Source organism: Nuphar pumila, chromosome 3 (genome assembly GCF_984573655.1).
Source record: "Nuphar pumila chromosome 3, dmNupPumi1.hap1.1, whole genome shotgun sequence".
In the NCBI taxonomy this organism is placed as follows: Eukaryota; Viridiplantae; Streptophyta; class Magnoliopsida; order Nymphaeales; family Nymphaeaceae; genus Nuphar; species Nuphar pumila.
Window position 1 is genome coordinate 83,296,700 of NC_143251.1, and position 19,288 is coordinate 83,315,987.

The 19,288-nt window shown below is 35.8% G+C and overlaps 1 protein-coding gene across 1 annotated transcript in view; it reads right to left on the minus strand.

Moving 5' to 3' along the window:
- LOC149843099 (transcription factor-like protein) overlaps positions 1–11,998 on the minus strand; it is a 58,585-nt gene extending 46,587 nt beyond the window's left edge. Inside the window, exon 1 of the mRNA XM_089999599.1 lies at positions 11,716–11,998. Coding sequence (XP_089855725.1) covers positions 11,716–11,871 — 156 coding nt within the window. The 5' untranslated portion in view covers positions 11,872–11,998. The remainder of the gene's footprint in view (positions 1–11,715) is intronic.
- Between the last annotated feature and the right edge of the window lie 7,290 nt (positions 11,999–19,288).

Below are 19,288 nucleotides of genomic sequence, written 5' to 3' on the forward strand. Positions count from 1 at the left end.
AGTACTATGAGTGCTTTGAGATATTTATTTGTACATAGTCATGTCAAGTGTATTCTTTATGTAGTGTATTTCAAAGTCTCCAGAGAGAATGAGAAAAAAAGAAGGTCGACATTCTTTGGGAAGGATATTTAGAAAGGATTTGTTACAGAAGGCATTTAATGCTTTGTAGAGAGAATGATGACTTCAAGTAAGTCGACATTCTATGGTTATGAAAAAAGGTAACTAGAGTCCTTTTAAAACCATATTTTATTTGTTTTTCTTATGTGTAGCCGATTTATGTTTTTGTCTTCTTCTTATATTTAAGAAACATTTCATTAGAGAAGATAACTAAAGTCTTTTCAAAAACATATTTTATTTGTTTTTCTTATGTAGCCGATTTTATGTTTTTGTCTTTTTCCTACATTCCTTTTTTCATGTTGTCTTGTATATAGTGTAAGGTACAATGATAAAATGTCTTTTTCATAAAAGGTTGTAAGAAGGTACAATTATTATATGACAAAATGTCTTTTTCATAAAAGGTTGTAAGAAGGTACACTTATTGGTTTTCAAAAAAGAAGCTTTTTGAAACTATCGTATACTTTTATGATATAGTATGTATGAATGAGTATGTAATATGCAAAATGCAAGTTCCTGAAGGTTCTGTTACATATGACTCTAAAGAAGAAAAAAAATCTTTATCTTGAGGTAGCCGATTTCTTCATTTGAGCTTTAGGAAAGCATGACTCATCAAGCTTTTTCTTCAAGGAGTATGATTGCACCATAGTTGTACTTGAACAGGAAGTCTCCATCCTTATTGGGTGAGATATCCTTGCATCAAATACTCGTTAGATTTAAGGCAAAACATATTCAGTCATAATATAACATTATTTCAAGAGAACATATTATCATATCATACAAAATCAAATAAGACAGTGTATCATATTATGTGACATCAAAAACGAGTTTCTCAACATTCTCCCCCTTTTTGATGATGACAAAATATGCTCCCCCTGTCAAAAAGACATTATGCATAGAAATAATAATATGATAAAAAAAGGTGAAATAATGTTTAAAGAGAGAATATTTCTCCAATAATGGAGACAGGTTTTCTCCCCCTTTGTCATGGACAAAAAGGAGGGATCAGAGTAAAAAAAATACAGACCGAAAGGATTAAAAGTTATTACAGACCAAATATATATATAAAAAAAAAATGAGTCTATCTCGAAGGTGGAGAAGGTGAAGGTGTCCGGTTGGCACGATTCCGCTTGCGAGTCTGCTGCAACAGGGCTTGATTACGAAGGATTCGATCCTGAGTTTGCTCGATATCCATCATAGCAGAAAAGTAATTGAAGAAGGACATTGGATCTGCTTCATCAGAGTCGGGCATGTGCAGGGACCTTAGATTGAAGGTTGTACCATCGAGGACGTGAGAGGGACGGAGGATGACTTCGTTGTGAAGTGGTACTTGAAAGTATTTGAGAATGGGAGTTATAAAACACCCAAAAAGAAGAGGCTCAAATTTCTGATAACGAATAAAGAGGTCGAAAATAATGGATGACCAATTTATCGGAAGAGAAGAAAGGATTGCGTAGATAAGAAGAGAGATTTTTCGAGGAACTAATCCCTGGCGGGGATGCTTGGGATAGATGTTGTGGAGAAGAATCTGGGCAAGTAGCTGAGCATGAGGTTGGAGATTCCTCATGTGCCACGGAAGTTGGTAGCAGTTGGTGCAGAGAAGTATTTTTCGAAGTACCGATCGGTCGATTGGTACTATGGTGTTAAGGTCGGTACCAGTGGAAGGTAAGTTTAGAATTCTACCTAGGTCGGAAGCATCGAAAATCATCAGCTGTCCTCGGACTTTGCTGGTGATTGAGGTTTGTTCATGATCAGAAGAGAAGTTGGTGTAAAACAGTCGGACTAGTTCGGGATAGTAGGCAGCTGGAGATGAAGATCCTATGAGAGGTTTGAGTTCAGGGAGATAGGTGTCTAAGTCGAAGAACTTGAAGTCGTCAAAGTTGATCAATTTTCCTTCATGAATGGGGCGAGAGCAGAGTGAGTTGTAGGTGTGAAACAAATCAGGATACCTTAGATCGGCGGAGGTGATCAGATTGGTAGAGGAGGAAGCCATTATCGAATGCCTTGAAAATAAATCACTAGGAGAGAAAGGAGCTAGAACCGAGAGAAAGTTTGTATAAGGATAGAAAAGTTCAAATGGAATGGTAAGAGATGAACCAATTGATTAAATAGAAGGAAGAAAATAATTGTTGATATGAAATGAATGACATTGGAAGTGAGTAATTTTTAGATTTTAGTCAAATAAGGAAATCCGTGAGGAGTAAGTTAAGAGACTTGTGAATGACAAATCAAATCAATGTTTGAGGATAGTGTATCATATTAGATTGAGGAGGACATAGTATTGAAATATATAGATTTTACTATGGGTGAGTTTATCGACTAGTGAGAGAAAACATTAATAGAGTATGGGGTGTCATGTTGAAAAAAAATGATTGATCTTTGAGAATAATGGCCTAACAAGACAAACAACTTGTTATTCTATGTGAAGGGATTCTAAATTCGTGAATGGAGAGTTAAAGACATAAAAAAGATGATGTGGATATCTAGAGAGGAGAGAAAGAAAATAAAGGACAACATTTACTTGATTGAGATATGACATAAAGTAAAGATAGAATAAATAAAGGTTCTCGATTTTAGAGAGATATACAATAAGAGAGAGACAAGGTCACGGATGGAAAGAAAGGTCATAGGGTGATCATGTGATGTGTACTTTGAAAGATATGACATTTTAAAGAAAAGAGTGCCTAAACAAAAATGTTTCATGATTAATATTTGTAATTTTTTTTTTTAAGAGTATACGTGGATATGAGAAGGACATATTTTGACTTAGACTAGTGGTGAGAGAGATGATGAGACAAAAAGGAGAAAGAGTTAAAGAATATATAAGAATTGAAATAAGAATAGACATGGAGGAGTCGGATTCAAAAATGTATATATAAAAAAAATGTATTCGAGAGATGAAATGAGGGGACAAAAAAATTTATGAATGAAGAGTGAGAGAAGTGAGATGACATATATGAATTTTTGTGAAGGATAAAGAAGGAAAAAAAAATTGATGAAAGACATAAAGTTATGATTGATATGATTTATTTAAAGAAACTCGACAAGGTTAAGTTTTAAACAAGAGTAGACAAAAAATGAAGGCTTAATTTGTATACAGAAGAGATGATAATAGATAGTTTGTTGGGCTATGATATAATAGATGATATAGTAAAAAAAATTACGTGTGAATATAGCAACTAGATCTTTTAAAGAGATCAACTAGTCATTCGATTTTAACTCATGAAGAGTATGAGTTCTCATAAACTAAGTAGAGAGGTGAAACAATTTTATCGTAAGACAAGTTTTCATAAAGGACAAAAAAATATTAAAGGAGTTGAGTGATGTGAACATTGTTATGATGGCTTTTAATACAATTATTTTTATGGATATGAGAGAAAGGAGATAGGACAAGGAGTTATAATGGATGTGTACTTGAAAGATGACAAGTTGAATGACATAAAGAATGTGTCTTATAAGAATACGTGAATATGGAAACTTAGTTTGACTAACTAAAATCGATAATAAGGAAAGCAATTTAAAATATGATTTAAACAAGACTTATAAGAAGTATTATATTAAGTGTAATTAATTTATAAGTCACTTAGTTTGCATATTCCTAGTTCTCTTCTAATTCGTGTGAAGTCTTCATGTTTTAATGGTTTAGTGAATATGTCTGCTAACTGTTGATTAGTGGGTATGAATTCTAGTTTAATTATGTTGTTTAAGACTTGTTCTCTTAAGAAGTGGTGTCTTATTTGAATGTGCTTAGTTCGTGAGTGTAAAATAGGATTCTTAGATAGGTTTATAGCACTCGTATTATCACAGAAAATAGTTGTATTTTCAAAATTTAAACCAAAATCTCTTAAAGTTTGTTTCATCCAGATAACTTGAGTACAAGCTAGGCTAGCAGCAATGTATTCGGCTTCAGTAGTTGATAATGATACACAATTCTGTTTCTTACTAAACCATGATACTAGTGAGTGCCCTAGCATGTGACATGTTCCACTTGTGCTTTTTCTGTCAGATTTACTTCCAGCAAAGTCAGCATCACTGTATGAGATTAGATCAAATGTAGAGGATTTTGAATAGAATAATCCAAAATCAACTGTCTTTTAAATATCTCATTATTCTTTTTACAGCTTTAAGATGTGATTCTTTTGGATTTGACTGAAATCTAGCACACAAGCAAACACTAAACATTATATCTGGACGGCTAGCAGTTAAATAAAGAAGTGATCCTATCATACCTCGGTATACCTTTGTATCAACAGTCTTACCATCTTCATCTTTGTCCAACACAGTAGTAGTGCTCATAGGAGTAGTTTTTGAAGCAGTTGAGTTCATGTTGAACCTCTTCAGAAGTTCACGAGCATACTTAGATTGATTGATGAAAACTCCATCCTTGGTTTGCTTAATATGCAGTCCAAGAAAGTAGGTGAGTTCTCCCATCATACTCATTTCGAATTCCTTCTGCATGGACTTAGAAAAATCTTCACAGAGAGTGCTGTTAGAAGATCCAAAGATGATGTCGTCGACATAGATTTGAACAATTAGGGTATGATTATTCACTACTTTGACAAATAGTGTATAATCTGCTTTGCCAACAGAAAAACCAGTTTTTAATAAAAAGGTTTTAAGTCTTTCGTACCAAGCACGAGGTGCTTGTTTTAAACCATACAAAGCACGTTTGAGTTTAAAAACATGATCTGGGTATTGTTCATTTTCAAATCCTAGAGGTTGTTTTACATAGACTTCTTCATTTATAAAACCATTTAAGAAAGCACTTTTAACATCCATTTGAAATAATTTGAAATCCATATAGCTTGCATATGCTAAGAGCATTCTAATAGATTCAAGTCTAGCAACAGGAGCAAATGTTTCATCAAAGTCAATACCTTCCTCCTGGTTGTATCCTTGAGCTACTAGTCTGGCCTTGTTTCTTATAACATTACCTATTTCGTCTAGCTTGTTTCTGAAGATCCATCTTGTCCCAATGATTGGATGATCCTTTGGTCTAGGTACAAGATCCCAAACGTCATTTCTTTGGAATTGATTCAGTTCTTCAGTCATGGCTAGCATCCAGAACTCATCAATGATGGCTTCATCAATCTTCTTTGGTTCAAGTTGAGAAATGAATGCCATGTTTGCAATCCGTTCTAGCTGAGCTCTAGTTTGAACCCCCTTTGTTAGTTCTCCCAAAATCTGCTTTTGAGGATGATCTTTGATATCGACAAAGGTTCTTTGGTGATCATCTTCATTAGATTTAGCTATGTTATCTAAAAATAAATCTGTACTTTCAACATCATCATCATTAGTTTGTATATGAACAGATTGATCAATAGATTCACAAAAACTAACATGCATAGATTCTTCAATAGTATTATGACACTTATTGAAAACTCTGTATGCTTTACTATGACTTGAATATCCTAAGAATATGTCTTCAACAGATTTAGCATCAAACTTATCCACGCTATCTTTTGTGTTTAGGATAAAGCATTTACATCCAAAGACTTTGAAGTAGTCTATTCTTGGAGTTCTGTCATAGAATAGTTCATAGGGAGTTTTATTTAATAAGGGTCTAATGAGAACTCTATTTGTTATGTAGCATGCAGTATTAACAGCTTCTGCCCAAAAAGATTTTGCAAGATTATTGTGTTGGAGCATAGTCCTGGCAGATTCCTGAAGGGTTCTATTCTTTCTTTCTACTACACCATTTTGAGGTGCAGCTCTAGGAAAGGCAAAGTTATGAGAAATACCATGCAAGTTACAAAAATTTTCAAAGAGTTCATTTTCAAATTCTCCTCCATGGTCACTACGGATTTTAACAATAGAACATGATTTTTCGTTTTGTAATTTTTTACACAAGATTTCAAACTGACAAAACGTGTCACTTTTGTTTTTCAAAAATATTACCCAAGTAAATCTTGAGTAATCATCTACAATGACAAAAGCATATCTATTATGATTAAGGCTAGCTACCCTAGAAGGACCAAAAAGGTCCAGGTGGAGAAGCTCTAAAGGTCTTTTACTTGAAATGACATTTTTTTATTTGAAAGAAGATTTTGACAATTTTCCTAATTGACATGCATCACAAAAATAATCCTTTTTAAAAGATATGTTGGGTAACCCACGTACTAATTTATTTTTAGCTAGTTTGGACATGTATTTTGAATTGACATGGCCCATTCTCATGTGGCATAGATGTTGAGTGTCATTATTAGCTATAAGACAATGTTCTGTGATGTTTTCTAGGTATAGTTCGTATATATTATTCTTTCTTATACCTTTTAAGATGATGTTTTCATTTGTGTCAGCTATGAGGCATGCATCATGATTAAAGCTAACATTATAACCTGTGTCACACATTTGACTGATACTTAGTAGGTTATGTTTTAAGCCTTTAACAAGGAGAACGTCTTTGATAAGAGGTTTGTCTATGTTACCAATATTTCCAATACCAATTATCAAACCTTTGTTGTTATCTCCAAAGGTGACGGTTCCTCCTTCTTTATGATGAAGAACAGCAAAAAGGTCTGGATGTCCTGTCATGTGCTTTGAACATCCACTATCTAGTATCCATCTGTTCTTCTTCTTTGGAGCCTGCAAAACATTAAGTAAATCTTCTTTTTGGTACCCAATCGGGTCCTTTTTTGTTAGACTTTGGAACCCATATCCATTTGGATTTGGGTTTGTCTATCTCTTTAGAGGAGTTAAAAAGATTATCAATATAATACTCCTTATTTGGTTCAGATGAACTTTTCACAAACGTGGTCTTTTGATTTATACAAGAAGGTTTTTTGAAATGAGAATAGTCAATCCCATTCTTGTAAAAGGAGACCTTCTGAGAGGATAAGAGTTTATCCAAGTTCTCTTTACCTTTAGTAAACTTGAAAACCGTTTTCATGAGGTTCTCAGTTTTACTTTTTAGCTCTGAAATTTCTACTTGCATATTTTTAGTTTTGGAGCTAGTAGAAGAAATTTCAGATATAAGCAAAAGATTTTTCTTTTTCAACTCAGAATTTTTACTGCTGAGTTTTTCATTCTCTTGAGAAAGCTCTAAATTTTCAGATTTTAAAACTTTATTTTTGAAACTCAATTTTCTAGATTCTTCAAATAGTTCTTGAAAAGCATCTAGAAGTTCTTCAAAGGAAAAATCAGAGATTTCACTTACCGAAATTTCGTTTGCCATGAAGCACATGTTTGCAGTTTCGGCTTCATCATCACTTGACTCTTCACTAGTGGATGGTTCTGAATCATCCCATTGAGCATGCAGAGCCTTTTTCTTGAAGAACCTCTTCTTTGGTTCTTCAGTCTTGGACTTTCTTTTAAGAAGGGGACAGTCACGTTTTAAGTGGCCTGGCTTATTACACTGAAAGCACATGGGATCTTCTTTAAGATCTTTTCTTTCCTTGTGCCTGTTTGGAAACCGGTTTCTTCTCATGAAGCGCTGGAATTTTCTGGTAAGTAGCGCAATTTCTGATTCTTTATCTGAGTCTTCATTATCAGATAGGACTGGGAAAGCTAGAGTTTTCTTTACTGGTTGCTCTTCTTCCCTTCTTTCTTTCATATGGACTTCATAGGCCATAAGATTGCCTATTAAGTCGTCCAATGTAAGCTTAGATAAATCTTGAGCTTCTTTAATAGCAGTGGTCTTTTTCTCCCAATCAGTTGTGAGAGATCTCAAGATTTTCTTCACCTTTTCAGTCTGGGAATATGTTACACCCAGAGATTTCAGATCATTGGTGATGTTGGTGAATCTGGTAAACATCTCTGTGATGGGTTCATCTTTGTTCATTTTGAACAACTCATATTTTCTAACAAGAGATGATATTTTGGCTTCTTTAACTTTGTTGGTTCCTTCATGAATAATCTCCAAAGAATGCCAAATGTCATATGCAGATTCACATATAGATATTCTGTTGAATTCATTCTGATCAATGGCACAATATAATGCATTCATAGCCTTTGCATTTAGGTTTGCCATTTTCTTTTCTTCATCAGACCATAAGTTATAGTCTGCGGATGGAGATGTGTATGGATGCTCAACGATTTTTCATACAGCAAAGTCTATGGATTTGAGAAAGATAGCCATTCTGCACTTCCAATATCCATAGTTGGAGCCATTGAAGAAGGGAGGACGAGATGCGTGTTGACCTTCAATATCACGAGCATAAGAGGTAGATGTCATTTGTGCTGGAAGACTTGTTACGTCGAAACCTGCAAACCTGCTCTGATACCAAATGAAATTCCACTAGAGGGGGGGTGAATAGTGAAATATGATTATGATCGATAAAATAAAATAATTAAGCAATAAGGCACAACACTTAAAACACAGAAGTTATACTGGTTCGGTCAATATCCAGACCTACATCCAGACCCCAAGCAAACCACTTGAGATTCCACTATAACATCCGAGTTACCGGATAAATAGTACAACACCCTCTTCCCAAGAGGTCTTCTTCTCTCAACAGAGAAGGGGCACACCCTCTTCCCAAGAGGTCTTCTTCTCTCAACAGAGAAGGGCAACACCCTCTTTCACAGAGGTCTACTTCTTTAAACAAAGAAGGAATACAGTGAATAAACAGAGTTACAATACTTCCTATAGAACCTTCAGAATGATATGAATGCACGAATGAAGGATTCTAATAATGTTCTGTTTGTCACTCAGAGGATACTCTTTGTCAAAGAGCTGGACTTGACTTTTTCTCTTTTCTTTCTTTTTCTTTTTCTCTTTCTTTTTCAAGGCTCTCTTTTCAAATCACGAATAGAAAATTTTTCTCTTTGTAAGCTCACTCGTCTATTTCATTCCTCTTGTCTGAATAGTTTATGTGTGTGTGTTTATATAGCTTATAAAAAGTAGTCGTTACATTTTGGAATTGTAACTTTTTGAAATGTGAAATGTTAGGTCATTTCAAAAACATCTTTTAGAGAAGTTCGAGAATGCCTTTTTCCATAAAGGTGAAATAGAGGGTACACTAGTCGTTGTAATATTTTCAGGTAATACATATTTTATGTAAAAAGTCTATTTCTTACAATAGTACATTTGAACGTTGGGTTGTAGTTTTGTCTTTATTCTAATTAATGATTTGAGGTACATTAGAACTTCTTTACTTTAAATGAGTGTAAGTACTATGAGTGCTTTGAGATATTTATTTGTACATAGTCATCTCAAGTGTATTCTTTATGTAGTGTATTTCAAAGTCTCCAGAGAGAATGAGAAAAAAAGAAGGTCGACATTCTTTGGGAAGGATATTTAGAAAGGATTTGTTACAGAAGGCATTTAATGCTTTGTAGAGAGAATGATGACTTCATGTAAGTCGACATTCTATGGTTATGAAAAAAGGTAACTAGAGTCCTTTTAAAACCATATTTTATTTGTTTTTCTTATGTGTAGCCGATTTATGTTTTTGTCTTCTTCTTGTATTTAAGAAACATTTCATTAGAGAAGATAACTAAAGTCTTTTCAAAAACATATTTTATTTGTTTTTCTTATGTAGCCGATTTTATGTTTTTGTCTTTTTCCTACATTCCTTTTTTCATGTTGTCTTGTATATAGTGTAAGGTACAATGATAAAATGTCTTTTTCATAAAAGGTTGTAAGAAGGTACAATTATTATATGACAAAATGTTTTTTTCATAAAAGGTTGTAAGAAGGTACACTTATTGGTTTTCAAAAAAGAAGCTTTTTGAAACTATCGTATACTTTTATGATATAGTATGTATGAATGAGTATGTAATATGCAAAATGCAAGTTCCTGAAGGTTCTGTTACATATGACTCTAAAGAAGAAAAAAAATCTTCATCTTGAGGTAGCCGATTTCTTCATTTGAGCTTTAAGAAAGCATGGCTCATCAAGCTTTTTCTTCAAGGAGTATGATTGCACCATAGTTGTACTTGAACAGGAAGTCTCCATCCTTATTGGGTGAGATATCCTTGTATCAAATACTCGTTAGATTTAAGGCAAAACATATTCAGTCATAATATAACATTATTTCAAGAGAACATATTATCATATCATACAAAATCAAATAAGACAGTGTATCATATTATGTACATCAAAAACGAGTTTCTCAACATGCCAGACTGGAGATTGTCCTTCCAGAACCTAGACTCCCCGTCCCTGTTTACAATATGAAGCAAAGTACAAAACAGGAGCCAAGGGTCCAAAGACTGATGGGTCCAACTAGTTGAATTCAGTCAATCAAACACCCTAGTAAAAGAATTGAGCTTCCTCTGTGCTCAATCTAACCTAAAAAGGAAAGACCAAACCAAAAAGAATCCTACGAAATCCAGCACAACCATGAGTTAATTATGAAAAAAGATAAAGGCCACACAAGTTCAAAGTCTCAGACAGTATCATATGCATTAATTGAAGGTTGGTAAAGGTGATTGCTGTGACACGCAAGTGGAAGGGTTGATGTTGAAAAAAAAAAGGATTATTTGTTTTACACGCAAAAAATCAATGTGGGGTCCATATGTCATGGATGCAGAAGAGTGCCACTATGTGATCATGATTCACAATGCTGTGCAATGACTTAAAATAAGAAATTTGAAGTTGATCATTCCACCTTGATCAATATAATCACGTTTGGAATAAAGCCGTCTTCCATTAGAACCACAACTGTTTGTTTCTACAATATCCAAAAAGAAATCTTGGGAAGTAAATGAATCTCTATCAATTCATATGGTATAAAGAAATTTTTTTGTAACATTAATACCATCCTTTTTTTACATCCATAGTATATGCAACTGAAAATAAAAAATAACCGAAACTTTCAAATCACCAATATTTGCAATTATGGGACTCTACATCATTTTATTTTGGATGGTTCAACTACTAAATATAAGATAAATGTGAAATTGCAAAATAGTTTCTAATAGCACACCTCGAGAATTTGGAACTAAGGAAAAAATCCCTCCAGTTCTCCTTTCCCAATACCCATAACTAAATTTCGAACAAATTGAATTTCTTGGTAGCTTTTTCTGTGAGTTCACCACTACATGCAACTAATATGAGAGCATCATGCTATTAGAATCTGAATATGCGTTATTAGATTTGCAATAGTTACATCCTCCACAAAGCCTGCAACTGTAAGATTAGCTAGATTTCTGAAGATATTCGATATACATCTTCACTAAATCTGATGTTTGATACGGAACAACAAAATGAAGCAAGCCGTACTCAACCATCCAAAGTTCTTAAAGACGTTATCAAAGTGCCAATTGGGCCACTCAGAAATGAAAACAGTAGTAAATAATCAACTTTTTTAACCAGAAAATTAAGGATGCATCCTTTAGTGAGCAGCGTTAATTATTCTTTTGTTTGACAGGTAAAATTCTCATTAAAACATCAAGACATGATTACATAAGGCAGGATGACAAGGCGTCACCAACAGAGTCGGTAATCCCAAAACAAAAAACAACAGGGAAAAACAGCACAATAAGAGCAGTGTTAATTCATCATGCTTCAATTCTAAAACCAAAAAACTAGAGAAGAAAAGAACCATTCGATCAACCTAACTCGTCAAAAGAAACCCTGATTAAACACAAGATTGAATCATGAACCACCGGAACCAACGGCGGTTCCAGGAGAATTACTAGGAGGCCGCTGCGAACCTGATCGTCGAGAAGCTCAAAGGGGTTTCTATTTCTGGAGGAGGCGTGATCGATGGGCGAATCGGAGTCTTCGTGATCTTCCTGGTTCGAGTCGGAGGGGATTCTCCGGTTCTGCTCCTGCTCGGCGAGGAACCGTCGCAGCATTCGAGCAGACATGGTGACGGAGATGATCAGGGTTTCGGATAAGGAAGTTTGCAATTAGGGTTTTAGGGAAGAGGGCTTTTTGCTGCTTACACAGAAACGAGGGCTTCCCTCCTTTCTTTCTTTGGGGACGAACGGCGACGATAATGGCGAGTTTCGAGCGAGGAGGTATTTTTATAGCCTCTCCACAGGAGCTTTGACGGATTCGGGCTCGGGCTCGGGCTCGGGCTCGGGTTCGGGTGGGGAATGCTCGGACCCAGCTTAGTTGCTAGCACCTGTGGGCTATATCACAGTGAAAAAGACTAAAACGGCAAATAAGCGGCCGTTACTTTCTCGCGAAAATCCAATTTCTCGTGCTTGTATCAGAAAAAATATCATCCAAATAAATATTTTTAAATATGTGAAAGCATGTTAAAAGGAATGAGAATACTTAAGCGATATAAATGTCATTTTTTTTTATCTAGAGCTGGGAAACAAGCTAAGCTGCTCGTGGCTCAGCTGATGCTCGGCCCATAAAGAGCTCGTTCGAACTCATAAAATATGTTCCACAAGCTGAATATGAACAATAGATACTCGGTTCAACTCAACTTGTAAACTCATTAGATAATAAGAAATATATTTTACATGTATTTTTTTGCAACCGTATTTCTTTCAGGATTCAGCTCTAGAACAATGTATTTCTTCCAAGCCAGCTCAAACTTGGGCTGATTACGAGCTCGAGCTCAAGCTCGGGTTGGCTTCCCACTGGAATGAAACAAGCTTTAACACTTCAAGCTCGTTCAGCTATAATTTTATCCCAAGGTATTGCTGATAAAAATGCAAATATCCTGTTGAAACTGTAAATTTTCGTTAGAAAGGATTAGTAATATCATAACATTTGTCGCACTGGTTAATATGGATGAAAATGGATTGGATTTTATCAGACCTTATATCCCAGTCTGATACATTGTTATCAGATGTGATCTTGAAGCAAGATCCAAGCTCGTACTCACATCAGCTTAAAAATTACATGGTTGGGTCTTTCCAGATTGAGGTTCAGGTTTGAGTTGATAATTTTTGAAGGATTTCTACTTGGATCTGATCTAAGCTGATATTTTTTCCAACTTCTGCAAAGAAAGCTTGTGTTTCTGAACTTTTTTGCTGGATTCAGTGTGTTCCCTTGCAACTTACATTGTACAGTTGCGCTTAGGGTCTGTTTTGCTTTTGTTAAATCTGATGTAAGTTGCCCAGTTCAGGTGAATCAATACCTCGAAAGGGCAGCCCGTATACTTGAACTGTAATAGCTTGCGGGCAAAATTGTGAATGAAGTAAATGCGTTGAGCTTTCTTTTGTTCACTCTCATTGTGATTGCTTCTTGTGATTGCAATTTCGCTCCCTCTATTCTCTCTTGCTCTCACTACAAGAAAATTGTTAATTAGCGACGGAAATTTGCGACGGATTTTTTTCGTCACTAATTAGCGACAGATTAGCTAGAGAAACAATTTGTCGCTAATTCGCGACAGATTAGCGAGGAAACAACTTTTATCGTTAATCCGTCGCTACTTAGCGACGGATTAGCGGCTGCAATTTTTTGTCGCTAATTCTTATTACAAGAACACCATTTTAGCTATGGATTTAGAGAGGGAACTCTGTCGTCGCTAATTAGCGACGGCTTAGCGACAGAATATATTCCGTCGCTTTTTTGGTATTTTGATTTACGACGGCTTAGCGACGGAATTATTCCGTCGCTAAATGTCGCGTAAATCCCTAATCTCATCCCTCTTTCTCTTTTTCCTGTTTCGTTGTCTTGCGCCCGCCCGCCGCCCTCTCCCTCCCGCCGCCCGTCGGCTCTCGCCACCGCCCGACCGTCGCCGCTCGCCAGCCGCTGCTCCCCGTCCACCGCTCTCCAGCCGCCGCTCGCCAGTCGTCCACCGCTCGCCAGCCGCCGCTCACCAGTCGTCCACCGCTCGCCAGCCGTCGCTCCCCGTCAGCCTCTCGCCACCGCCCGGCGACGCGCAGGTAATCATTTCCGGTACGGTAAGTCATCTTCATTCTTCTTCTTATTCTTCTCCCGCCCCTTTTAGTTTTTTCGGCAGGGGGTCGGCCCCCCTGCCTCGTTAGTTCCACAGAGCCTGGTGCCAACATTCCCTTTTGTTTCCACAATTAGGAATTTGAATTTTCAGATGAGCCCGTTCCTACTGGATGGTGTTGAATCGAAAAACATGATCATTGTACTGGCATTTACCTTTTACACCGGTGACTTTGATCCATTGTTGATTTTTTAGAGTGATTAAGGTGTGCTAAAATTATCTTGAATTCCTACTTTGCCAAACATCATTAAGAACGATTGGATTTCATGTCGAATAGATATTCTCTGAAAGCAGAACAACCCATCCATGGTGGTCAGATGCCATTCATTCAGAACTGATCCATGGTTGTTGTTGTTTTCCATATTTTACACGAGGAAACTGCAGTCTTGGGTCTGGAGATGGTCGCTTTCTCGGGGCCATAAAACGCCATGGCTAGTACCCTTGACCCCATGGCCTATGTTGGGTTCGGCTTATGCAAAGGAGATAATGGCCACAAGAATTGAATTCAAACTGCCTGTCTAGCAGCTGGTTCCGTTCCAACTTCGCTAACCGCTAGGGTCATTGGTTGTTGATTCATACAATGATGGCATCCATCGCTGAACTGCCTTTCTTGAGCTTCAAAGAATTTTGTTGAGCTCTGGCTGAGAACCAAACAACCCATCCATGGTGGTTGGATGACATTCATTGCATTAAGGAATGACAGTTGAGGGGGATCCTGGCGGTATCATAAAGAGGGCCTCGTTAACAACTAGGCCCATGCATCCTTGTGCCCTAGGCATGCTAGGCAAACCTGCATAAGAACTTGTAGCACAGGAAGCCTTCTAATCTTTTTCCCCGTTTCCCTCCTTTTTTGAGGACTTCTTTTTACGTCCAACACTCGGGTGACTTCACGTTACGCTTCCAATTCTTTCATTCAAACATGGTTACTATATAGTATTCAATCAGTCAGACCTTACAAGATGGATTCATTTACTACATGATTTCTATATCAAAGCAAAAGCAACAAAAAGCTTATGTTTCCACACCAAGCCACTGACCGTTCTCTTCCAGAAATGGTCTTTAATATCATTTAATTGTTGAGAACATGTAAATAAAGCTAACAAAACATCTCAACTATATACATATATATATATATCATGAAACATTAAATATTTCAAAAATAAACTATAACAGTTATATATTATGGAGAGAAGATGGCCAAACACATCACAAATACGATATATAAAAAATATTTAATAAGACAATTTAACATTTTTAAAAAATCATTAATTTTTCAAACACAATAGTCACCACATTGAATAAATGATTTAATTACAGAATAAATAAACAAACTACAATACACTAAAACACACACAAAAGAACCTAAAAATACCCATCAATACTCACCACATTGAAAACATCTCTTGTCTACCTACAATGATACTCAAAATAAGTGTATAAGCTACTAAAACAAGAGTATAATTATAATGTCACTTATGAGCTAAACAAAACACACAAAAACATGACTATTATAATGTTAATCTTTTAGTTTTTCATTCTTGTAAAAGTTCTGTTTAGTCTTTTTGCTTCCTTTGCATAAGTGTTTGTGTTTTACTAATTAGCTTCAATATTCATTGCAGTACATTACTTGCACACTTTATTTCATCGCATTTCATCATTAGATATATCATCATCAGTTTAGTTGTTTTTTGCATTGCATAAGTGTTTGTGTTTCCCTAATTAGCTTCAATATTCATTTTAACACAGTGTTTTTTGCAGATTTCTCAACGGAACTCGCTTGTGCCCTGCCACCCGTGGTAAGTAAGTGACAAAAACAATGCAAATCGGGTAAATACCCGTGGTGAGTAAGTGATGCAAGCGCATCACATGTTATTTAATTTATTGAATGTAACACTTTATTGTTCACACACTCACTTAGTTGTTGATATCTAAGACTGCTTTGTTGGAGTTCGGAGATCATGCTGAGCATGATTTTAATGTATGAATATGGAAGTGTTCTTATTTTTGGAGTACGGAGTCCATGCTAGGCATGCTAGTAGTTAGTGGGATATTGAAGTGTGTTTGCTGCAGGTACATGTTTGACATTTGTTTGATATGAATTATTTTGATGTATTACAATGTTTGATGTGATGGTATCCATCCTTACATGTTACTTTCAATTTGATTATGCCTTCCATGTGAAATTGTATACTGAAAGCATGCTTCAAATGAATGTATCGTGTCATGAATAGTTTGCACATGAAAATATTAAGTTATCAATGCATGCATCATAATTCTTGTGATTGTATGACATCATATATTGTATGATAAATTTGATATTTTCTTCATCATAGCATTCTGATGGTTCTCTTTTAACTGGTTAGGATACTATTCGTAACATCATACGACAAAATGACTACAAACCGTGAATGGATGTACCGTAGGATAGTGAACAATGAGTTATCGCATGAATATATGGATGGTGTTGACAGTTTCATTGAATTTGCAATGGCAAGTGTCAGTACAGTAGATCCCACGGGTCGGATTAGGTGTCCCTGCAAGATTTGTAAGAATAATCGATTTGTAGAACCTCATGGCGTTAGACATCACCTATACAGGAAGGGTTTTGTGAGTGATTATCAGAACTGGACGTTTCATGGAGAAGAATTTAGAAACAATTTTGATGCACGGGTGAATGTGGTGCACAATAATCCATATACGAATTTGATATTTGATGCCGTAGGAACAGAACTGGGTTCTGCTATGAGTTCTAGTGATATAAGAATTGCCGTAGATGAAGAATCACCAAACGATGCAGCTAGTAGATTTTATGATTTACTTAGAGATGCTGATGAGCCACTTTAGAACGGTTGTGAGAGTCACACTATCTTGTCTGCAATTCTTCAACTAATGAATTTGAAGTCCGAGTATAATTTGAGTCAATCATGTTTTGACCGTTTGTGCATGATTGTGAAGAGTATGTTGCCCAAAGATGAGAAATTGCCACAAAATTTCTATCGTGCGAAAGTTATGGTCAACGCTCTAGGTATGGGTTACAAAAAGATTGATGCTTGTCCAAATCACTGCATGTTGTATTTCAAGGAGCAAGAAAACAACATATCATGCCTGTCATGTGGCATCCTCGGTTCAAGCCAAAGACAAGAGGCAATGGTAGCACGAGATCAAAGGAAGTTTCATACAAGTCGCTCCGCTACTTTTCTATCACTCCTAGATTGCAGCGATTGTATATGTCTTCAAGGACAACTAAACACATGAGATGGCATGCAAATAAAGTTCGACACGATGAAAACAAGATCACGCATCCTGTTGACGCTGAAGCTTGGAAGCACTTTGATCGTACTCATCAGAACTTCGCAATGGAAGTGCGAAATGTTAGACTTGGTCTATGTACAGATGGATTTAATCCATTTGGGGGTAGATCAACTCCATACTCATGTTGGCCAGTATTTGTAACTCCATACAACCTTCCACCAAGCTTGTGTATGAAACGTCCAAATCTTTTCTTGTCTCTGTTGATCCCTGGTCCGACCTCACCTGGCCAAAATCTTGATGTATATCTAAGGCCATTGATTGATGAACTAAAAGTATTGTGGGATGACGGTGTTACCACGTATGATGCCCACAAAAAACAAAATTTCAACATGAAGGTCGTTTTTTATGGACAATCAGTGACTTCCCTGCATATGATATGTTATCTGGTTGGCGCACACATGGGAGGTTGGCTTGTCCGTACTGCATGGAGGATTCCAAAGCTTTTAGATTGAAGCATGGAAGGAAGCCTTGCTGGTTTGAGTGCCATCGTAGATTTGAGTGTCTACATATGAGCATGATAGAGTCACATATAGAGTTTTTTTATTGTCTTAGAGCACATATGAGCATGCTATAATAACATATAGAGTTTTTTGATTGCCTTAGAGCACATATGAGCATGCTATAATAACATATAGACTTTTTTTATTGCCTTAGAGCATATATGAGCATGCTATAATCACATATAAAGTTTTTTTGCCTGCCTAAGAACACATATGAGCATGATAGAATCACATATAAAGTTTTTTTGACTGCATTAGAACACATATGAGCATGCTATAATCACATATTCGATTTTTTGACTGCCTAAGAACACATATGAGCATGTTATAATCACATATTCAACTTTTTGACTGCCTTAGCACACATATGAGCATGATTAGAATCACATATAGAGTTTTTTTATTGGCTTAGAGCACATATGAGCATGCTATAATAACATATAGAGTTTTTTTATTGCCTTAGAGCACATATGAGCATGCTATAATCACATATAAAGTTTTTTTGCCTGCCTTAGAGCACATATGAGCATGCTATAATCACATATTCAGTTTTTTGACAGCCTAAGAATACATATGAGCATGTTATAATCACATATTCAGTTTTTTGACTACCTTAAAACACATATGAGCATGCACAAATCACATATAGAGTTTTTTTACTGCCTTAGAACATATATCATTTATGATAGAATCACATATAAATTTTTTTGCTTTGCCTACCTTAGAGCACATATGAGCATGCTATAATCACATATTCAATTTTTTGACTGCCTTAGCACACATACGAGCATGATTGAATCACATATATAGTTTTTTGTCTGCCTTAAAGCACATCTGAGCATGGTAGAATCACATATAGAGTTTTTCTAGCTGCCTTAGAACACATATGAACATGCTATAATCACATATTCAATTTTTTGATTGTCTTAGCACACATATGAACATGATAAAATCACATATATATATATATATATATATATATATAAAACTTTTTGTCTGCCTTAGAGCACATATGAGCATGATAGAATCACATATAGAGTTTTTTTATTGCCTTAGATCACACATGAGCATATGATAGAATCACATATAGTGTGTAATTTATTTCATTATATTTTGTTTATCAATACTGACTGTTCTTTTCTTGTGTAGGCTGCTAGCGATAATCAGCGTAGTGGAGCTGAAGGGACAGATAAAGACAATGAACAAGAAGACGCACAAAATCTTGGCGATGATTAGAGAACTGTGTTGAAGAAGTTCTATTTTTTTATGTTTCTTAATTGTAATTGTTGAATTGTAAATAATTAAACTTGTTAAGTTTAAGGTGGAACGATTAATTGTTATAGATTCTTGTTATATGAATTTTTTTGTGTGGTTTGTTTTTTATTTACAGGAAATATAAATTGTACAGTTCTCGGTATTTAATTTTCAAATATTTTTTTTTTTCGTGTTTGCGACGAATTAGCGACGGAACCATCCGTCGCTATTCATATTAATCTAGCGATGGCATAGCGACGGAAGTAAATCTGTCGCCAAGCCGTGGTTGCCGTTTAG